The 24242-nt window shown below is 40.7% G+C and overlaps 1 protein-coding gene across 3 annotated transcripts in view; it reads right to left on the reverse strand.

Moving 5' to 3' along the window:
• TRPM6 (transient receptor potential cation channel subfamily M member 6) overlaps window positions 1-24242 on the reverse strand; it is a 150987-nt gene that overhangs the window by 93532 nt on the left and 33213 nt on the right. For 2 of the 3 annotated variants that reach the window (XM_039223141.1, XM_039223140.1), the window contains exons 4-9: window positions 18571-18748; window positions 15172-15385; window positions 11337-11461; window positions 7368-7539; window positions 1704-1872; window positions 476-599 (exon numbers count right to left, since the gene is read on the reverse strand). In XM_039223141.1, coding sequence (XP_039079072.1) covers window positions 476-599; window positions 1704-1872; window positions 7368-7539; window positions 11337-11461; window positions 15172-15385; window positions 18571-18748 — 982 coding nt within the window. The remainder of the gene's footprint in view (window positions 1-475; window positions 600-1703; window positions 1873-7367; window positions 7540-11336; window positions 11462-15171; window positions 15386-18570; window positions 18749-24242) is intronic. The other variant, XM_039223142.1, reaches the window with a different exon arrangement.

The raw sequence follows: 24242 nt of genomic DNA on the forward strand, positions 1-24242 counted from the left end.
AAAAACTACTCATTTTGGAGGCAAGGGGACACTTTGCTGTCTCAGTTGGGAGGGCATGAGATTCTTGATCTTGGGGCTGAGTTTGAGCCCCACACTAAGTGTGAAGAGTACTTTGAAAACTAAATATTAACATAAAATCATCTTAAAAAAAAACTTGGTTAAAGGTTGTAGAGGGGTGCCTGGGTGGCTCAATCAGTTGAGCATCCGACTTCAGCTCAGGTCATGATCTCAGGGTTTGTGGGTTCGAGCCCCGTGTTGGGCTCTGCGCTGACAGTGTGGAACCTGCTTCAGATTCTCCATGTCCCTCTCTCTCTGCTCCTCCGCAACTTGCTCACTCATGCACACACAATGCATGCTCTCTCTCTCTCTCAAAAATAAATAAATATTAAAACAATAAAAACTGTGAAATAAATATTACAAATGATGCACATTATCAGTTTTAAAGTTGGTTAAGTTATCAACTCATCATACTCACAGAATCCCTGTGCACCATACACTCCATGAGAATCTGAAAAAGGTGCTTGGACTGCTTAAGACTAAAGTTGAAAGTGTTCTGAATCATGCAGATGATCTCCTCCTTCACCTGAGGACGTAGGGTCCTGGGAGAGAGAGAAATAAATGGTCATGACTTGGTACAACGCCGAGAAGGGAACAAGCCAAAAGCTTCAGTGGGAAGTGGGACAAATGTCCCATCCGACTGAGAAGGTTCCCGTGGCTGCCTCTGCTGTGCGAGCAAATGAGCAGGAAGCAAAGGGAAGCAAGGCACCGGAAGAGGCTGGATTTGAAAGTGAGTATGGACGGATCTGCCATGATCCTGGAAAGAATGCACTCTGGGATAAGATTCTCGAGGTGACAGATTTCCAGGGGACTGTGTATCTCTAGAAATTGCAAGCATCATATCTCAAAGAATCAGACACTCCACAAGGTTTGAGAAGCACACGTTTAGGGTAACTTTGGGAAAGAGAGACACAGGAAAGAATAAGAACAGGAGCAAAAGGCAGAAGTAGAAGCTGGGGGCTGAGGGGAGAGAGGGAGTGTAAGGAAAGGGTGGTCAGAGCATTTATACCATACATACTGATTATACATTTATTATGTAAATTGGAGGGGCCAATATTTAGTTCATAGGCATTATAGTTACTTACACAGAAGAAATATCATGCTTTTGAAAATGGAAAAATCACACTGGCTACAGGCATGGCTAAAGAAAAACTACCTTTTTAGTTGAAAAGGTTAAAGAGTTAAAACCTCAAATAACTACAATATACGTTATATAAATGCCAGAAGGCTGATTTCTCCAATTCCTGCTATTGTTACTAATGGCAAATGGACCTGAAGGTGATCAGGGCCAGGATCGGTGTTCTCACTCACCACAGGGTTTTCTCAGCCATCAAGACCAACTGCAGACTATCTCCTCCCTCCCTCCCCCTGGAGATGCTTTCCCCCCTGAAGCTCAGACAGGGTTCAAGAGCCCCTAATAGAGGCAGAGCCATTCTTTAGCTAAAAAAAAAAAAAAAAAAAGGCAACTCGCATCAGAGGAGAGCATTTTGGTGTTAATTAATACGCACAAAAATCACTGAAAAGTTAATTCCAGTCTCATCCTCTGTCCCCAAGGATATCTGGCCCACATAAAAGCGAGCTTAAAGAATTATAACAGAAAAATAAATAGTCACTGTGATTTAAAAACTGAGGAGTCAGCAACTCACCCTTCGTCTGCTAAGTGTTTGTGGGTGAAGGCCAGGAGATCGGCTGCCCTGCCTGTGCCTTCACACACCACCACCGGAGCTTTGTCTCTCACGGTCTCCCACACCGTGAGGATGACATTGGGACCTCCTTCTACCACCAGCCCCACCACGGGCACGCCTTGTCTTGAACCTATTTCAGATGGCGAACAACATGAAACTGTTACAAAGAAATCCTATGTTGGCCAAGCATCCATTTTGCTTTCCTCAACACAAGTCTTTCAATTACCACATAAACCTATTACTTGCACTCACTCCCCTCTCTTCCTGGACTCACTCAGGCTTGCTTAGTTCAAGACCAAGCCAGAAGCTTGGACTTTCAATAAAACCACTTATATATGTTGAGAGCATCTTCACACTTTCCCTAGTTAAAAAGGTACTTAAAGGTTTTCACTAATTAAAAAAAAATTTTTTTTAAGTTTTTTTATTTTGAGAGACAGAGAGAGAGAGAGAGAGAGAGAGCAAGGGAGGGACAGAGAGAGGGAATCCCAAGCAGGTTCCTCAGTGTGGGCAACAAGCCTGACAAAGGACTCAAACTCACGAACCGTGAGATTGTGACCTGAGCCGAAGTCAGATGCTTAACCGATTGAGCCACTCAGGGGCCCCCAATTAAAAAACAAAAAAATTGTTTTAAGTAGTGTTCAAGAAATTTCAACTTCTCATTGTAGGAAATTTCAAACATATCTTGAAAAAAAACCCAGCAATATAATGGATCCAATGTATTTATCACTCACCTCCAAAAATGATCAAAATTTGCCAATTCACTCAACTTCTAGATGATTATTTCTAAGTACAAGATGGGATGGGTAACTCTCCAAGACTTTTATATTTCAACATATTCTGTTTTTTAAATGTATTCCACTGTTTAAATTTTTTATCACGAGGATATATTATTTTATTAAAGGAAGGAAGACAAAAAAAAAAAAAGGAAAGACCATGGAATCATTCTTTTTGAGAAGATATTAAGTGAAAAAAGTTACAGAATAATGTATATAGTATGATCCCTTTTATAGTTTTAAAACCACATACATGAATATCTATTTTATATGTTTGCATTATATACATTTATGTATGTGCTTGTATGATATATACGTGTATGTATGTCTAGATATATATCCAGATATCTTTACACATATATGACCAGAAACAGTGGAAGGGTACACATCAAACTATTAATAATGGAGAAGGGAGGGGAGGATTTGGAGAAATGTTGAAAAAGAACGATTAATCATGAATTATTGAAATCTATGGAAAAAACTTTTGTAAAAGATCTCTTATATCCTATATAATGAAACACTATGCAGCCATTAAAGGTGTACTAAGCTATGCTTATCTTTTTTTAATGTCTATTTATTTTTTAGAGAGAGAGAGACAGAGCATGACACAGAATCTGAAGCAGATTCCAGGTTCCAAGCTGTCATTGTCACCACAGAGCCCGATGCAAGGCTCAAACTCATGAGCCGTGAGATCATGACCTGACACGAAGTTGGACGCTCAATGAACCAAGCCACCCAAGTGCCCCCAAGCTATGGTTATTGATGTAGAAATGCATCCAAGTTGAAAAGTGTGTATATTATATGAATCTAGTGTTTATTTAAAAAATGTTGCTGTGTGTATGTAGAAAATTTCTTAAAGTATATATATGAAAAAGTTGACAATAATTTTTTTATTGTAAGAATATAGAAAACCCTTCCTTTTCTTATATGTTCTTTGCTTTATCTGAACATGAAAATATACAGCACTCTTATCATCAGGAAAAAAAAATCAATAAGGGTAAAGAGGGAATTCAATTTCTGCTGGATATATCTTTCTTAAAGCAATAACTAATTCCCACAAAAATAAAAATATTTAGGATTGTTTCCTATGAAAAGGATCTCACTGATGCTACTAATTAAATTTGTTAAGAAAGAAAAAAACTTGTCAAGTTCTTGCTGAGAAATCTCACTGGAGAGCTGCCTCTACTCTTAGATCCCAGGGTTAGGCAAGAATATATCATGCTTTCAAATTAAAAGCTCCTAGAACGGACATCCCTGGAAAACACACTACTCCATTGAGAGTTGGATTATGAAGAGATACAGAGGCATCTGATCCAATGCTTTCTATCCTCAGAGGCTTAGGAACTGATGCTAGCCACATTTCAAATGGCTGAATCCAAGAATTCCTATAGCAACTTTACAATGTCAGGCCTTTGGGGAGGGGGGGGGGGGGTTGTAAGTACTCTTGGCCAGGATCAAGGGTTTGCTGGGGACTCTAAGAAGTCTGGCTGAAAAGAAGTGAAAGAAATCAACAAAATACTTAAGTATTTTCATTCCATCCAAATAAGTCTTTTTTTTTAATTTTTTAACGTTTTTTAAATTTATTTTTGAGACAGAGAGAGATAGAACTTGAGTGGGGGAGGGGCAGAGAGAGAGGAAGACACAGAATTTGAAGCAGGCTCCAGGCTCTGAGCTGTCAGCACAGAGCCGGATGCAGGGCTCGAACTCATGAACTGTGAGATCATGATCTGAGCCAAAGTCGGCCACCCAACTGACTGAGCTACCCAGGCGCCCAAATAAACCTCTTTTTAAGCAATATAAATATGGTAGGAAGTAGTGAACATGATAGGTATAGAAATCAGCTTTGATACGTAAGAATTTTGCATCTGTTGGGGACTTTGTTTTCCTCCCTCCCTCCCTTCCCTCCTTCATGAATCCTTTTTCTTCTCCCCCTTCTTCTCTCTTCTTCCTTCCTTCTCTCCTTCCTTCCTTTCCTGTGAGTGAGTGAGTGAGTGAGTGAGTGAGTGAGTGAGTGTGTGTGTGTGTGTGTGTGTGTGTGTGTGGGCGGCTTCCTGTTTTTGCTCCTTCATATTGGTTTTCCTTAGAAAATAAATGTTACCAATCCACCAAAATGGACTCCACATTCATTCTCTACACAGAGTGAAAGTCTCCAAATAAATCCCAAGTCTCAAGACCCTTGAAAGAAACGTTCCTTGACACCATATGTAAGCTTCAGGTTGTATGCATTCATCCACAAATGAATCAGAATAAGAAAGACCAGACTTTGCTCTCCTGGGGCACACATTATGATGCTGTAGAAACCCCCTGAGCAATTTCTGGGGTAAGGATAGGTCAGGTGAGGCAACAGGACATTTCAGGTCATTGATATTTTCCACCCCAAAAGGAGCCCTCCCTGCAGGGACTCTTCTTTAGGGCCAGTCTCTGACCTGTCCTCTCCTCTATGGATCTCCCTTCCCCCACCCACATCTACTCTGCAGAGGACCTGACCCTCTCTCCCCCTTCCTGACCTAAATGAGCTTCCAACCTTCATTCACACTAAGCACTAAGTGACTGGCAACGGTTCCCAGGGTCCCTCCCACACACAGCCCCACCCCAACAAGGAGATTACCTGTATCAAAGGAGAATGAAAGGAAAAGAAAGAAACAGATATTTATTAAGGGCATACTATACGGCCAACACTATTCAAGGCACATCAAACATACATGATCTCAAGTCTCACAACAAAAGGTAGACAGTTCTTTCCCTTTTATATTAAGAAAACAGTTTAGGGGTACCTGGGTGGCTCAGTTGGCTAAGTGTCCAACTCTTGATTTCAGCTCAGGTCATGATCTCAGGGTTCTGAGATCAAGCCCCGCGTCAGACTCTGCACTGACAGCATGGAGTCTGCTTGGGATTCTCACTCTCCATTTCTCTGCCCCTCCCCTACTCATGTTTTCTTTCTCTCAAAATAAATAAACTAACTTTAAAAAAAGAAATAAAACAGTTTAACAGATGTAAACTCCATTGGTCAAGGTCACAGGCAGTAGATGACAGAGCTTTGTAAGGACATTTAACATTTTTAATCAAAACTCAAAGGTTGAAGAGGACTTGCACCTCCCAAGGGCCTTGGCTCTCTGGTCTTCTTCCTCAAGGGTGAAAGCATTTTGTAGAATATTTAACTCATGGAAACAGACCGAGGCCCCCTTTCTGTTGTCTTGGATAAAAAGTCTCCATTTCTCCAGACAGCATCTACCTTTCCACCTCTCCACCCAAGGATGTTTGCTTGCTGATTCTGACCCTTTCCTTTCTTCTCCTTCCTACAGATACTATTACAAAAGAGACAACAGACCCAAAATGGAGTCCCTTGTGCTAAGTTCCACATTAGCAAATGAAGACTTAATACCTAACTGCACTTGCAGCCTCTCCCAGGAATGTAACCTTTAACCAGTCAGTGGGGAATTATCTAGTTGGCACTAGTGAGGTAATCTGCCTAGTGGGATCCCCCCATGCCCACTCCACCTTCCCCCAAAGGAAAGTGGTCTTGCCCTATACAATCCACTCCTTGTTAGAATAATTCTCTTGTCACACCTCCTTCTCCCTATAAAGGTCTTTCATTCTGTCCTGTCTCTTGGAACTCCTTTTTACCTGCCAGATGGGTTGCTGTCCACTGGTGAATCACTGAATAAGGCCAATAAAATCTTTAAATTTACTCAGTTGAATTTTGTTTTTAAACACTATCACAATGGCCATCTCAAAGCATCCCTGGAAGCATGACACAACACTGATACCAAACAAAGGCCCTTACCTTGTTTACTTGTTATACCCATTTTTAAAAATTTTATTTAAATCCAAGTTAGTTAACATATAGCATAATAATGGTTTCTGGAGTAGAACTCAGTGATTCACCACTTACATACATCACCCAGTGCTCATCCCAACGAATGCTCTCCCTAATGCCCATCACCCATTTAGCCACCCCACCCACCCACCTAACACCCCACCAGCAACCCTCAGTTTGTTCTCTGTATTTAAGAGTCCCTTATGGCTTGCCTCTGTTTTTATCTCATTTTTCCCTCCCTTTCCCTATGTTCATCTGTTTTGTTTCTTAGGTTCCACATATGAATGAAATCATATGGTATTTATCTTTCTCTGACTGACTTATTTCACTTAGCCTAATACACTCTAGTTCCATTCACACTGTTGCTGCAAATGGCAAGATTTCATGCTTTTGATCACCAAGCAATATCTCATCATATATGTGTACCACATCTTCTTTATCCTTTGTCAGTCAATGGACATTTGGGCTCTACTCAGTATTTATCCAAAGGATACAAAAATGCTGATTCGAAGGAGCACATGCACCCCAGTGTTTATAACAGCACTATCAACAGTAGCCAAATTATGCAAAGATCCCTATTTCTAAAAGCTCTGTTTGATTTTAACCCTTCCCTGTCTAGGGCATACCACCACATTTGAAATGTCATCCTCTCTAATGACCAAATTGATACCCTCACTCTTCTCAAGCTAGTCTCCTTACTGTTCTTTAGTCATTCCCATTCTGGTATCAATACTGCCCCTACCCAGCCATCCTCCACCCATCCAACCCTACAGGTGGCTGGAGGCTTTGCTAACATCTCCATCGTTGCACAAAACCTCTCCTGACTCTGCTGTCTCCAAGACCTCTTCCTCCCTCCTGCCATCCACAATTCTGTACCCCCTCACATCCTGCTTTCTTCTGGCTGTGGGTTCACATGTGTTCATTTAGGCAGGGACCAGCTGGGACCTCTGCACTCCGTATGGATGACAAAGGAGTGCCTTTCTACATAGCAGCGCCCCAGCCAGGCCCTGGGGGCTGAGCCTCTGTGGTACTCACGGCTATGTATTTTCTGCAGAGAGAGGTACTTTTCCAGGTTCCTCCTGAGATTCATCTCATTTCCATATTTGCCCACAGTCCCATCATCGGACAAGATGAAGTGGGAATGCATGCTGTTGAGTGTGGTGAGCTTGCTGAGGGGGTTGCCCAGAGTCTGGTACAGGCACACCACCTGGAAGACAAGAGGGGGGCAGTGCTCAAGGTCCTTCCCTGGGCTCAGCTGCTCCCGAGGGCTGTCCATGCACCATGGAGTTCCTGCCAAGGCTAGTAAGTGCTGTTTGCTCCCTAGAGAGGTGTTTCTCAAGCTATCTGCAGTGAAGAATCGATTTTTTTTAACCTTCCATTTTTCATGGATCACTGTGTGGTCCTACTATGTGTAACTAGTACGTGGCTCATACCACATGAGACTCAAAACACAAGGACACAAGTGCAACAACTCTTGCACACACTGTGCTCAGCAAGATAAGCCCACTGGCCATACACTTAGATGTCACAGCACTGCTACATTGCTAAAAATATTTATTTTTAATTTCTATACTTACCGTGTCTCAGACTGTAATAAAACAGTTCAAGGATATACAGTAATACGCAGACTACATTGTTATCCAGAAAATATGACTTTCAATAGATCTACTCCAAAATAATATTTTGGCACTGCTTTTTTTTTTCTAGTATTGAAACAAAGAGTGACAGCCAACCAGCCGCATGGAGATCCATCCATTCAGTACAAAACATCCCCATCTTTGTTAATATTTGTGGATTCTTCCTTAAGCCATTCCAATTCTCAACTGTTTTTAGAGACGAAAAGCACACTATTTGGAGTAGGAGGGCCCAGACTCTTCTGCTTCCTAACTTTTACTCTGGGTAACTCCTACCTCCTTTCTCAGGCTGACTTTCCTCATGTCTAAGTGAGAATGATAATTCTCACAGCAGAGGGTCTCTGGGAGGCTTAAAAGAAATGATGATTTTTTATAAAAGCAAAAAATGGACAATAAAAGAATTGTAAAGTTATGGTACTAATTTTTTTAATGTTTTATTTATTTCTGAGAGAGAGAGAGAGAGAGAGAGACAGCGTGAACAGGGGAGGATCAGAGAGAGAGGGAGACACAGCATCCAAAACAGGCTCCAGGCTCTGAGCTGGCTGTCAGCACAGAGCCTGATGCGGGGCTCGAACACATGAACCGTGAGATCATGACCTGAGCCAAAGTCGGACACTTAACTAACTGAGCCACCCAAGTGCCCCAAGTTATGGTACTATTAAAGTACTACAGTACAGTAGAACATTATTAGGCATAAAAAAATCAGAATTCACCTTTCACCCCCTAGAATGTGGTTTCTTAATACAATTTCCCATTAAAAGCAAACAGCCATTTCTCTAGGAGAAAAAAATATATATACACAATTAGCCCAGAACAGCTTTTTTTTCCTTCAAATTAAAATATAAGGAAGCAAGGGAAAACGATTAGAACTGTGTTAAAAAGGACTCAAGAGATAACCTGCAAAGTTTCCATTGGCCAAAATGGGACAAGTTGGGCAAAATAAAGAGTAATGACTAGAATGGAATAATGAATTGAAACATTTGATATGTTCAAAAGATATCTCATTGTTCACCTTGGAGAATGGTAGATAACCAACTCACTGCTTTGAAAGCTGGAAAATAAAGAATCAAGCATTGTGTCCTTTCCCATACAAAAGTACCACAAAGTAAATCAAATGGTTGATGAGAAGATGTTTCTCCTTATGGAGTGTTTAAACTAATTAATAAAGAACACTATAATTACATATCTGTATTTGCAACTCTGTTGAGGTCGTGAATCTAGGCAACGACATTATAAAAAGAAAAATAATCATACATTATGAGGGAAAGGACAGACACACCTCTTATGGCATAAATTTGCACATAAAGAACTTGTATCTGATCATAACTTTGGATCAAACTACCAAATACAGAAAAGACAAGACAGAGAAATAAGCTAAACCCTATTATTTTGCAGGCTAAATCTGCAAAATCCAAACAATGAAAAACACTTTAGGACAAATGACCTAGTTTCTTTATTTTTTTTAAGTTTATTTATTTATCTTGAGAGAGAGAGAGAGAGAGCATGCATGGGAGGGACAGCGAGAGAGGGAGAGAGAGAATCTCAAGCAGGCTCCACACTTTCAGCACAGAGCCCAACTCAGGAACTGAATTCACAAACCATGAGATCATAACCAAAGATGAAGCCAAGAGTTGGATATTTAGCTGACTGAGCCACCCAGACAACCGTGACCCAGTTTCTTTAACAAATAAATTGCACCCCCCACAAAAAAGGAGATGGAGGGAAAATCGATAGATTAAAAATGACTGAAAATAAGTGACTCAAGAGACATATCAACCCATCATGTTGTAGGGAACTTTTCTGGATGATGAAATCAAATGACTAAACAATATGACACAATCAGAATATTGAACAGAGACTGGCTATTTGTTGATATTCAGGAATTTATTAATCTTTTAGGTATGAAAATGGCAATGTGGTTATATATTTTTTAATTGTCCATATGTTTTAGAATACCTACTTTTTGGTACTTAGAAATACCAAATTATTGGTAAATTAATTAATTAGAAGTACTGGTAAAATATTTACCAATGATGTTACTTGATATCTGGGATTTGCTTCAAAATATTGAAGTGGGGAATGGATAAGGAACAGATGAAACAAAATTGGCTCTGAGCTCATAACTGTCGAAGCTGGGAGACAGGTACATAGGAGTTCATTATTTTAATAACTCTACTCCTTAATATGTTTGGAATTTTCCAAAATAAAAGTTAAGATAAACCATATACATGTCTATATTTATTTACATAGAGAAGTAATTAATTTATATAGGTAAGTAATTATGTTAAATAATTAAGCTAAATATCAGATTCTCATCAATGGGTTTCTGTTACTGCTTTTTTTCATACAATATGCTTTTTATTATGCATATGTACACATTCATAGAAAAAATCCTGGAATGATACAGACCAAAATGTTAATAGTGGTTATCTTTGCTTTTCAAATCTTTTTTTAATACCTGAGATATTTTCATCAGAAATATACACTACTCTTATAAACAGACTTAGACAAGTTCCTTCCCTTTAGAAAAACAGACGGGATCAAAGAATCAATACACAGGATAAAGCAGAGAGCAGTACAAGATAAGGAAACAGAAGGTTCACATCATGAATGCTATCACGTGCATGCCCGGGCAAGAAACTCGGCTATTACTCTGAGCAAGACAGGAGCCATTGAAGTGTTTTTCACAGAGAAGTGGCACGATCTGGTCTGTATTTTAGAAGAACCATTCTGGCTACTGTGTTGAGATGAGATTGCAATGAGAGACAAGGATGAGAGAAGGGAAGGCTATTACCACTATCATCCAGGAGACAGAAAATGGTGGCTGTGCGTTAACAGCAGAGGTAATGAGAAGAGGTCAGATTCTGGATATATTGTCTATATTTGAAGTGAAGCTAAATAGGGGGGGTTGGCACCTGCGTGGCTCATTCAGTTGAGTGTCTGACTTGATTTGAGCTAAGATCATGATCCCAGCGTTGTGATATCGAGCCCCGTGTCTGGCTCCGTGCTGAGCATGGATTCTCTCTGTCTCTCCCTCCCCCACTCACGTGTGCAAGTACACACACACACACACACTCTCTCTCTCTCTCTCTCTCTCTCTAAAACTAAGAAAAGAAAAGGTGAAGCTGAGATAACTTACTGATGGATTAGGTTGAGTTGTGAAAGAGATCATTCTAGGATTAGTCCAAGGCTTTTGGGTTGAACAACTGTAAGGATGGTATCATTATTTTCTAAGATTGGGCAAGTACGAAGGCCAGTATCAGTTTGGGGTATATCACATTTGAGATGTCTTTTAGATACCCAGGTGGTGCTCAGTTGGCAACTGGATACATGTTCATTCTCTTTTGGTGTGAACGGGTTGTCTACTTACATCTTTTCCAATAAGATCTCTCTGGTTCTCAATGACACCCCAAGGAGGGATTCCAACAGTCCATATTTTTCTCAAAGACTGGAAGGAATGGGCTTTCAGGGCATCCCCAACATGTTTGGACACACCTATTAACAATTAGTTTAGAAGTCAGACTTTTACGCACAGATCATGCAAAAACACTGCAACTGAAAGAAAGAGACAAATGGCAGATATGTGCACAAGGTCATTCGTAGGGAAAGTTGCTGGCCAGTGGAATTAATTTCTGATACCTTGGCTTCCTCTACTCTCTCTTAACACCTTTCTCCTATCACTGACCACTTTACCTGAACAACTCTCCTCTCCCTTTGGGTAAGTTTTGCTTATAACTTCAGTTCTGCCCCTATTTTTGATTGACCAGAAAGTCTTATGAGGCTATCATGAATGTTCTTTTTTTTTTTAAGTTTATTTATTTTATTTTGAGAGCCAGAGCACAAGCATGGGAGGGGCAGAGAGAGAGACAAGAATCCCAAACAGGCTCTGCACCATCAGTGCAATGACCAATGTGGGGCTTAAATTCACGAACGGTGAAATCATGACCTGAGCTGAGATCGGGTCGGATGCTTAACCACTGTGCCACCCAGGCGCCCCTTATCATGAATGTTCTAAATGTTTGTTTTTTTTTCTGTAATCTTCTCTACTGTTTCAGCAAAACATCCTGCAGATGTGTCCCTTGCTTCACTGAAGCAAAATGATTTAATAGTTTATATACATAAATATACTAGAACCAATGCATTCACACTTGCCCTTCTGGGATTAATAATAACAATAATTATAAGGGCCAACACTCACCTAACTCTCACAATGCACCAGGCACTTTTTAAGGAGTTCTGCATGTATTCACACTTTAAGTAGAAACTTTAGTCTATTTTATAGGCAAGAATTGAATCATAAAGAAGTTACATAATTTGCCCCAGGTTCTAGAACTGGTAATTTGTAGAGCTTGGATTCTAATCCAGAATATTAGACTTTTCTTTTTTAAACAGACTTTGTTTTTTAAAGCAGTTTTAGGTTCACTGCAAACTTGAGCCAGTGGTACAGATTTCCGCTGTACCCCCTGCCCCTATACACCCTCAGCCCCTGACCACTATCAACATTGCCCACCAGGGTGGTACATATGCACCACTCGTGAATCTACACTGACACATGATTATCAGCCAATGACCACAGTTCACATGAGGTGAGGGATGGGTGCTGTAGATTCCATAGGTTTGAAAAAATACATAATGATACATTGCCATCATTATAGTATCAGGGAAAATGGCGACATTTCCCTAAAAGTCCCCCACACTCCCCTTATTCATCCCCCTGCCATGACTTCTTGCAACTGCTGATCTTTATACTCTGTCCAATTTTGCCTTTTGCAGAATGTCCTAAAGTTAGAATCATGTGGTGTGTAGCCTTTGACATTGACTTAATCTGCCTTTTAATTACAACACTGCACCACGTACTCTTCCTATATATATAGTACTGACCCTATGTATGTCATCAGCACAGAAACAAATGAAAACTCTACACGTGCGCACGTCTGATGCACCACACCTAATCGTTTCTCCCTCTCTCTCTCTGGCACCTTCCCCTCCGACCTATCTTTTATACTTCTCTAGTCATTTCTAGAATCGGGTTCTGGACCACAGGTGTATACCACCATCAATTGTGTGGTCAACCACTGCAGGAGAGACTTGGATCCCAGAGGTTTGGCATGGGTTATCAGCATGGTGGTGCTGGTGGTGGTATTTCCGCATCCCACAGGGGGTCCTGCTCCATATTGCCTATGGAGACTTTCTATAAAACCAGACCTGACCATATTATTTCCTATTCATTCTCCTGTTCAAATTCCTTTGAGGGCCCCCTGCTACCCAGAGAATAAGACCTCAGCCCATCAGCATGGCACCTAGTATGGCTCCAGTCTCCCTGGGTGTCCCTGTCCTCTGCCACATGGCCCACCCTGGCCTATAGCCTCATCACCTCTTCCTAAATGTGCCTTACCCTCCCGTTGTGTGTCTGGCCCTGAATGGCCACCTCTGCCTAGCATGCTCCTTCCTACCCCTCCCTCAAGGTCAATACCAAGTGCTATATCCTTCTCTACGCCTCCTCAGGTACCCTCAGTTGGAACTGGAATGTGTCTTCCTCTTCCCTGTACTCACAAATACTTGCTTTGCATTTCAACCAAGACCCAGTGAGCACTGATTTTCAGTTAGTTGCTTATGGTCTGTCGCAGTACACCCTACCACTAACCCCAGGCCCCGGAAGTGACTCATCTTTCATCCACGGCATCTACCCAAATGCTTTATACATAGCAGATTCTTACAGCTTGTGGCATTCACCTTAATGCCAAAATTTAATTAAATGTCAAAAATTCATGCCAGATAATGTTCAACTACAGTAGGAGCAGCTCAAGAATAGGCAGATGCTGGTAAGCAAAACTTCTCAAATTCTTTACATAAGAATCATCTGGGGATGTCAAAATGGAGAGTGTGGCCCTGCTGCTCTGGGGAAGTATCTGAGATCTGCATTCCCAACAAGCTGCCAGGTGATCCTAATGCCGCTGGTCCATAGATCTTTCCCTGAGCAGCTGGGCCCTAAGGAGTTGTGGTTGAATTGGGTCTGATCCCGAGTATTGTTTAAGAAAGCTCTAGGGCGCCTGGGTGGCTCAGTTGGTTAAGCATCTGACTTTGGCTCAGGTCATGATCTCACAGTTCATGAGTTCAAGCCCCGTGTCAGGCTCTGTGCTGACAGCCAGCTCAGAGCCTGGAGCCTGTTTTGGATTCTGTATCTCCCCCACCTCTCTCTCTGACCCTCCCCTGTTCATGCTGTCTCTCTCTCTCAGAAATAAATACATTAAAAAAAAAAAGAAAAGAAAACTCCAAGTATGTCTTATTTCTCAGTTCTCTTGTTCATATGAACTATTTCAATAGTCTTTACACTCTTATATTTGTGTTCCCTAACTGGCCCTAACCTAAAATGTTTTCAAACAAACAAACAAAGCAGTAAGTAAAGTAAAGCACATGTTGTTAAAAAAGGGAAACAACAGGCCCAAAATGGAATCACTTAGGCCAAGTTATCACACGGGGGCTTAGCACCTAACTGTAGTGCCAACCTTCCCTGGAAATGTAGTCTTAACCACTCAGTAAGACATTTTTTGATCAGCACCAGTGAGATAATCTGTCACAAGGACTCTCCCCCAAAGGAGATGAGGTAATCTGCATGAAAGAACTCGCTGCCTTCCCCCTCCAGGAGGGCGACCCTGCCTGGACCAATCCTTTCTTTTCTTTTGCTGATAACTTCCTTGCCCCACCCTCCTTCCTATAAAAACCTGCCACTCTGTACTTCTTCTCTGAGCATCTCTTTACTTGTGAAAGGAGATGCTGCCCAATTCGCGAATTGCTTAATAAAGCCAATTCGGTCTTCGAATTTATGCAGTTGGGTTTTTGTTGTCAAACTTGACCATGGGGAGTTTAGCTCTTGCCCATGCCCACATGCTACATACTTGCATGCATTCCGCATCCTCTCAAGCCTCACCAGAGCCTCAAGTTCATGAAAAGACTATTTTCTTTGCCAGAGGTTTACCCAAGGTTGTGTTAAAATAGCAGATTTTAGTAATGGTGAAAACACATTCCAGGAAAGGTCTATGATCCTTCTGGGTTTTTTTTTTTTCCTCCAGTCACTATGCTTTTTGTCTCTCACGCGCCACCTATCCCCTGGAGCACAGTGGAGCACAGATTAGGTGCCAGTCTGCCTGATTCAGTTAGAAAGACGAAGGTAAAGAAAAGAAAGAGAACCAGAGAGTGCACTTTACCAGTATTAATGCCTTCAGTTATTATCCAGGCTCCCGTTGTCTCCGCAGCTTTGACCAAACCTTGGCTGAAGATCTCTTTAAGTTTAGACGGCATCCTGAAGTTCTGGACGCCTCCATGGACAGAGATCACCAGCTTGGGCAGTTCCATCTTCCACTCTTTCAACATTAAATGTAACAGATGCTCTGCCTTTGTATCATAAGAGGTTCTAATGTACTGGAAGATATGCATACACACATGTACATGAAACAGTGAAAAGCTCCATGCCAGGCAACAATAAGCACACAGCAGGGTGACTGAAATGGCCCCAACTTAAAAGGAAGTGTCTGGCATTTCTTTAAAAGTTCATCTTTGTATAATGTAAACATTTACTGTGAAAGGATCCCACACCCGCTTTAAGTTCCTTCTGGGAATTACAAGTCACGGTAGGAAGGCTTCCTCTGGTTTTCAGGGTTGACCCACGAATGTTCTCTAGAAGGCCTGGGATGAGGCAGAAATACTTCAAGCTGGCAAAAACCACTGCTCCAGGAAACCCATTTTAAAAAAGCTTTTAGACAGAGGTGAAATGGGGTTTTTCATACATGGTATGGCCTCTAATTTACTTGACTATTTCATAAAGTTATATAACTTAAATTATGATCCAGGAGCTTGTACATTTAATTTATTGCAAATGTTACATTCTAAACATTTCCTGTACATAGAATTATCTCTCTGAAGATGAAGATTTCCAAAATAAGCACTTTTCACAAAGGAATCATATCTTTGACTAGTCAATGTAGCCCAAAGAAGAGAGAAATCTGAATCAGCAGGTAGGACCAGAATCATTTTGTGCTTTGCCTAAGATCATCATATACAACTGGCTGTCTTTTTCCAGCAGATGCAGCCACACGCAGCCTGTGAAAACCATACTGAGGAGGAGTCTGCCATCCTCATGCACAAGCCAACCAATGGCAAGAATAAGTCAGATTTACAGGAACAAGGGCACTAGAAACCATGAATTATAAAACTATACCAAAGAGAACCACAGGTAGAGAGCTTCACACATATGCAAATAGAATGATCACATTATCTTCCAGGACTCGATAGTGACTTAAAACAACTGTCCATCCATCCCTGCAATTCTTAAAACACAGTCCCTTTATTTAATTATTAAGATGTCAGAATTTCTTAACATCCAGGTGGTACAGCCATCACAGAATGTAAAAGAACCTAAGGAAAATCGGGATTCAATTTACAAGGGAGGAAAAGGAGTTGCTGTGGCTTCCTTACATATTCACATAGTGGGGGAAAACACAAGTTGACCTCTGTGAAATGGTTTGTGTTGTTCCGAATGGAGGAAGCTCTGATGTGGTTCACCGTTTCTCTACCTCAACTCTGCCTCCCGGGTGCCTCTCTCTTTCATCTAGAAGTCCTTGTCATCCTAGAAAGTACTTCTCCTAGAGACTTCAGATAAACAACGTTGATTAACTAAATTATCAGCACTGCCGTCTTTTCTTCCAAAGGCCAACCGAAGATGATGCCGAAGGTTAATGACTTACTTTCCCCCGACCCTTCCTTTATAATTAACTCAGGCAGATTCTTACTGGCATAGATTCTTCTCAAATCCTTTGTGGATTGAGGTGGGTGGAATAATCAACCCAGGAAAGGGAATGCAGTGGAGGGAGATGAATAACCAGCTCTCACTGCTTTCCTGCCTCTCACTGTAAACATGAAGTGCAATTCTGGTCTTAAATATGAAAGGTAGATTCTTCTCTTCTGAGAGATCAAATAAAATGAGTTCCAGGTACTTAGGATGTCATGGGAGTCTAATGCTAAGCATAAAACCATATTTTCAGTTCTCCTAAATGTACCATATTCTCCCTTGGCCTTCCCACAAGCCCAGAGTGGTCCTACCCCTCTGCCTCACTAGACACCAAACACCTCACTCACCTTTCTGATATCAGCTTAGCTGTTCCCACTTTCAGATGGCTTCCTTCACACACACACACACACACACACACACACACACACACACACACACACTCCCAGAAAAACAAGAGTTACCCTTTTCAGTCTCTCAAAGATCCCTGTATTCCCATCCAGAGCATCCCATGCCCCCCAACCCCTGCCCATGGGAATCGTTATTTATTTCCTGTATCCCTCACTAGACTATAGGCAACGTTGGTACATAGAACAGGTACCCTTTGGGGCTTAGCAAAGTGTGAGCATCCAATGAACATTTGCCAAATGGATGAAAAAAAAGAGTAAATCAAGGTGATTATCAATCAACATAAAAGCAAAAGGAGGTAGATTAAACTTAAGGGGAAATTTATATATGGGGTTCTGTAAGAGTCAGCTTCCAGAAAGGATTGTAGAGGGGGATAAGTACCATTTTCCCGCCAACTAAAGAAAACTTCAACACACAACACTAAACACCAGAGGATTAATAACTGGAAAAGTAGATTACTGTAAAACTCTATTATGAAACTTGATTATGACGGCATCATTAAGAATTGTTGTTTCAAATTCATTCAACTGAAGATCACGCTCCAGAACACAGTTGATTCTAAGGCTTCCTGAGGTGGAAGCTCCCTGCAGGTTCCCAAGGGAAATCTGCCTCTAATAAAACAGGTGAGTCACAAGCTCTCATAAAACATCTGAGAGACGGCTCTCATCTCTCAAAAAACACCTGAGAGATGGCTGACCTGTCAGAACTATGCAAATTACATGCAAAATTACAATATTAGGAACAGGAGAAAAACTGGCCTGGGAAGACCCAAGGACTATCATTTCTGGGGGTACAGAGAAAAACTCCTCTGTTTCCTCTCATGAGGACACAGCTGGCATGAACAGCCACAGGTTACTGGCCATCGCTATGGTCATGCTTCAGCTAAAGCCTGTTCTGTGGTGGTGACTTTAGCAACCGTCTCAAAGGCATAAGCCATTCTCCTATGGGGAAGGCATAAGCTTGCTGAACGAGGTCAATCAAATAAGGAGCCGGCCGTACCACACCCAGGAAAGGGATAATGCCTCAGACATAAAGGAAAGAGAAGGGTCAGGTCATTTTTGTGAAGAGGTCAATAACATGGATCACTTTTGCAATAACACCTGGTCATCTGATCATCTACACTTGGAAATACAATTTGGACAAACATCTGGAGGTTATTCTCTGTTAAAAACTAGCAACACAGGGTGCCTGGTGGCTGAGTCAGTTGAGCATCCGACTCCTGATTTTGGCTCAGGTCAAGATCCCAGGGTCGTGGGATTGAGCCCTGTGTCAGGTTCCCTGCTTAAGATTCTCTCTCTCTCAATCCCTGTGCCCCTCTCTGCTGCTTATACTCTCTCTCTCTCTCTCTCACTTGCTCTCTCTTTCTCTTAAAAAAAATAAAAAGCTAACAAAATAATGTGAGTTATCAGCAAACCTTGGAGTGGTGAGTGTGCTCTCCATCTTGAAATTTAATAGTGCCAAATGCATCTGTAGGGCTTTTCGTCGTGTGCTTTTCAACAGACCACTGCACATCTTCGTTACCACTGGCAGCTGAGCTGGTCCAGGAATAATCTATCCCATGATGGTCTCCAATTAATCGCCCACAGTAACACCTTAAATGTGGGATTAAAAACCAGTTTCAGAATAGAAAACTACACAATATCAAACCAGAAAATAGATGTAATGCTTCTACATTTTTCTAGGTAATATATAGATGATACATATGAACAGCTTTTGAAACTTCACATTAAATTTTATATTAGATTTGTGTCACTAGATTGTCTTCTGAGTTTAGAGATACCCTCAGTGGTTCGCTCCCTTGGCTGCACATTAAAATCGTCTAGGGAATGTTTAAAAATAACATACCAAAAGTCGTGTGCATACCTATGTTCACAGAAGTATTCTGAATCATTATTCTTAATGGCCAAGTGATCACTGACAGATGAAGAGCCAAACCAGTGTGACATATACTTATAATGGAATATTATCCAGCCTTAAAAAGGGAAGAACCCTGGATTTGCTTCAATATGGTTAAACTCTGAGGATATTATGCTAAGTGAAATAAGCCAGTCAGAATACAAGTGCAGCATGATTCCACTTATCTGAGGTACCCAGAGTACTCAAATCCCTAGAGACAGAAGAGAGAATGAATGGTGAGTGCCAGGGTCTGTGAGGAGTGTGGCCAGCGGGGAATTATTGTTTAATAGGCACAGGCTTTCAGCTTTGCACGATGAAAATGTTCTGAAGATCTGCTGCACAACAACATAAATACACTAAACACTACTGAAATTGTCAGGATGACAAAAAATCATACTGTACATTTTAAATATGTACAGTTTATGTTAATCATATCTCAACAAAGCTGTTAAGAAAAACTTGAGAGCGGGGGGGGGGGATGGCTAAATGGGCAAGAGACATTTAGGAAGACACTTGCTGGGTGAGCACTGGGTGTTATACGTAGGGGGTGAATCACTGGAATCTACTCCTGAAATCATTACTGTGCTATATGCTAACTAACTTGGATGTAAATTTTTTAAAATGCTATCTAAAAAAATAAAAGAAACAAACAAACAAAAAAAAAACAAATGAGGGGGGCCTGGGTGGTTCAGTCGGTTAAGCATCCGACTTTTGATTTTGGCTCAGGTCATGATATCAGGGTTGTGAGATCAAGTCCCATGCCAGCCTACTTGGTAGGCATGGAGCTTGTTTAAGACTCTCTCTCTCCTTCTCCCCCTCTCCCACCTGTGTGTGTGTACGCTCTCTCTCAAAAAAGAAAAAAAAAAGAGAGAGAAAACTAAAATTCTCTAATATGCAATACTTAAGGAGAATCAGAAAATGTCTTCATGTAAAACATAACATGCATATTGAAAGGAAGGAATATAATCTATGCAAAAAAAGTTCAACTTCAAGTAAACAGAGATGCCACAAGAAAAGAACCATGAATGAGAACTATAAATACAAATAATAAATTAATATTTGTAATATAAGGAAGGAAAAATTCAAAACATGTTCTTGCCAATAATGAGAAGGTTTGAAAACTATTTCAGATACACAGCCACAATTTCTACAGTGTAACAAAATAAACTAAGCAAATTAACAGGTTAAATCTTTTTGAAACTAGAACTATATAAAAACTAACAAAATATAATAATAATCATATTAGTGAAAGGATGAGAAGCTGCTCATGTTTCGCAAATTAGAAAACATCAGAAAGAAAAGTTACAATTTGAGCACCTAGAACTTTAAAACTTGTAGCAATGAAATATTATACATCTGCAGACCAAGAAAATTATTTGAATCAAATATGTGAGATCATATACCCATTATATACAAAGAGGTTACTCAACTTTATAAGTGACTCTGGTTTTTCGTGTGTGTGTGTGTGTGTGTGTGTGTGTGTGTGTGTGTGTGTGTGTGAAAAGCAACATAAAAATGTGTAAAAGTTATACTAATCAAGAAAAAAGATGACAATGAGAAGTCAGGACAGGAAGCCAGAGGACCATTATGGAGTCCTGCCTGGAGGGGCTCTTGATTCGAAGGATGGAGGAATAATCTGAAATGTATAGAATATACATAATCAGAATCTATCAGAGAGAAATGTATCACCTGGTCATCTTTCGAAGCAAGGGTTAGTCTTCAAAATGAAAAAGTGTTTATTCATAAGCTGAATGATTCATTTCACTGTAGCTTTTTCTAAATAGAACATGAGTGGAGGCAAACCATTCTTCATACCCAGAAAGATAAATCACTAACTTTTCACAGGACTATTCTTTAGTTTGAACCTACTTTGCTCAAAATATTTTTCTAGTCTAATCCATCTGAGTCAATGTAGTTTTATTCTAGTTTTTACCAGGTCATTAAATCATAGCAAGCTGGCCCCATAGAAGAAACAAATTACCCCCAAATAAAAAAAGTGGCGGGGGGGGGGAGGGGCGTCTGGGTGGCTCAGTCAGTTGGGCATCCAACTTCAGCTCAGGTCATGATCTCACAGCTTATGAATTCGAGCCCTGAGTTGGGCTCTGTGCTGACAGCTCAGAGCCTGGACCCTGCTTCAGACTCTGTGTCTCCTCTTTCTGCCTCTGCTCCACTCATGCTCTGTCTGTCTCTGTCTCTCTCTTTCAAGAATAAATAAATCATTTTTAAATAAAAAACTACCATGTTCATCCTTTTGGTTAAAACTTTAAGTCCCATGGGGCACCTGGGTGACTCAGTCGGTTAAGTGTCTGACTTTGGCTCAGGTCATGGTCTCATGGTTCATGAGTTCAAGCCCTGCATCGGGTTCTGTGCTAACAGCTCAGAGCCTGGAGCCTGCTTCAGATTCTGTGTCTCCTTCTCTCTCTGCCCCTGCTTCACTCACGTTCTGCCTCTCTCAAAAAAATAAACATTAAAAAAATTTTTTTAAAACAAAACTTTAAGTCTCAAATCATCACTAACTAATGGCTCACCTTGAGAATCACCTTTGTAAGGATGCTAAATGCCAATTTCTTCCCAAACTGCTTTTATAAATTCTATAAAATATCCATCAAAATCTGAAAAAGATTTCTGGGGAATCTGAGAAAGCAATTCTAACATTCATACAGATGTATAAATTTAAGAGGGTAAAATGACTTTTAAAAAAAAAAAAAGCATTGAGGACTTGTCCTATCAGATATCAAGATATACTACAAAACTATAATAATGAAGCAGAGTGGCATTTACCAGGAACAGGAGAAGTAGATCAATGACACTAAAAAACACAATACAATACAATTCAGTACAATACAATACAATACAATAAAACAGCATAGAAACACAGCCACAGACATATGGGAATCGTTATGTAACAGAGGAGATACCCGCAATGGCTAGGGCAGACCGCTCAGTCACTGACATTGGGACATTTTACTCTCCATATGAAAAAAAATCAAATTAGGTCCTAATCAGGTGCAAAAATTACAAGTTTCAGCCACTTTTAATTTCTGGATAGGGTGAAATAGATGTTTTTCCAGTATTGTCCACATTAGTTACCTCTAAAGACTGTGAGGTTGGGAAAATATTGCCAAGGAGAGGTTCTGGAGAATAAAGTAGGAAATAGAAGGAGTAAATGAATGTTGCTAGCAACATGGATGGACCTTGAGGGTGTTATGCTGAGCGAAATAAGTCAGGCAGAGAAGGACAAATGTCATATGTTTGCACATATAGGAGGATTAGGAGGAACTTGACGGAGGAACAAGGGGGAGAAGAAGGGCGGAAATGGTGGGGGAAAGGGAGAGAGGCAAACCATGAGAGACTCTTGAATGCTGACAAAAACTGAGGACTGATGGATGTGGGGGGAGGGGGGGATGGGCATGGAGGAGGACACTTGTGGGGATGAGCAATGAGTGTTATGTGGAAACTAATTTGACAATAAACTATTTGTAAAAAAAAAAAAAAAAAGAAGGAGTAAATGAAGCCTTTTACTTCTTTTCAATATATTCTAATGTTTTGCTTTCAATTTTAGCAAATTTGAAATAATTACTAAAACAGAAAAAATAATTTGAGGCAAGGTAAAAGCCAAACGAAACTCTTCATTCAGTGTTATGAACTGAATTATGTCCTCCAAAATTCATAGGTTGAATCCCTAGTCCCCAATGTGCCTGTATTTGGAGACAGGGTCTAGAAGGCAGTAATAGTTTAAATGAGGTCATAGATAAATATGAGACAGAAAACTGTCAAAACCCTAGTGGTGAAAACAGGCAACAACCCCTTTGACCTCAGCCGTGGCAATTTCTTACTCAACACGTCTCCAAAGGCAAGGCAAATAAAAGCAAAAATGAAACACTGGGACCTCATCAAGAAAAAAAAAAAAAACTTCTGCACTGCAAAGGAAAACAATCAACAAAACTTAAAGTCAACTGATGGAATGGGAGGAGATATTTGCAAACAACATATCGAATAAAACGTTAGTATCCAAAATCTGTAAAGAACTTAGCAAACTCAACATTTTGAAAACAAATAATCCAGTGAAGAAAAGGGCAGAAGACATGAATAGACACTTTACCAAAGAAGACATCCAGATGGCCAAAAGACGCTCGACATCACTCATCATCAGGGAAATGCAAATCAAAACCACACTGAGACACCACCTCACACCAGTCACAGTGGCTGAAATTAACAACTCAGGAAAAAACAGATGCTGGAAAGGATGTGGAAAAACGGGAACCCTCTTGCATTGTTGGTAGGAATGTCAACTGGTGCAGCTGCTCTTGACAATGGTGTGGAGGTTCCTCAAAAAATTAAAACAGAGCTACCCTATGACCCAGCAATAGCACTGCTAGGTATTTATCCAAAGGATACAGAAGTGCTGTTTCGAAGGGGTACATGTACCCCAATGTTTATAGCAATGCTTTCAACAATAGCCAAATTATGGAAAGAGCCCAAATATCTGTCAACTGATGAATGGATAAAGAAGATGGGTTTATATATACAATAGAATACTACTTGGCAATGAGAAAGAATGAAATCTGGCCGCTTGAAGCAACATGGAAGGAACTGGAGGGTATTATGCTAAGTGAAGTAAGTCAGTCAGAGAAAGACAACTATCATATGTCTTCACTCATATGTGGAACTTGAGAAGCTTAACAGATGACCATGGGGAAGAAAAGGGGAAAAAAAAGTTTCAAACAGAGAGGGAGGGAGGCAAACCCTAAGAGACTATTAAATACAGAGGAGAAACTGAGGGTTGATGGGGGGGCGGGTGTAGAGAGGAAAATGGGTGATGGACATTGAAGAGAACACTTGTTGGAATGAGCACTGGGTGTTGTATGTACGCAATGCATCATGGGAATCTACCCCAAAACCAAGAGCTCACTGTATACACTGGATCTTAGCTAACTTGACAATAAATTATATAAAAAAATAAAAATAAAATAAAATTCAACAGCAAAAAAATAAATGAGGTCATATGAGTGGGACTCTCTTCCCTGTCAGTGCACAGAGGCAAGGCCTTGGGAAGACGTAGTGGGAAGGTAGCTGCCTCCAGAGCAACAAGAGACGCCTTATCAGAAACCAGCTCTCATGGCACCTTGATCTTGGACTTGCGCAGCTCTGAAATAATAAATTTTTATTGTTTACGCCACCCAGTCTGTG

The sequence above is a fragment of the Hyaena hyaena genome, unplaced genomic scaffold (assembly GCF_003009895.1).
Source record: "Hyaena hyaena isolate Hyena2069 unplaced genomic scaffold, ASM300989v1 scaffold_1284, whole genome shotgun sequence".
Classification (NCBI taxonomy): domain Eukaryota; kingdom Metazoa; phylum Chordata; class Mammalia; order Carnivora; family Hyaenidae; genus Hyaena; species Hyaena hyaena.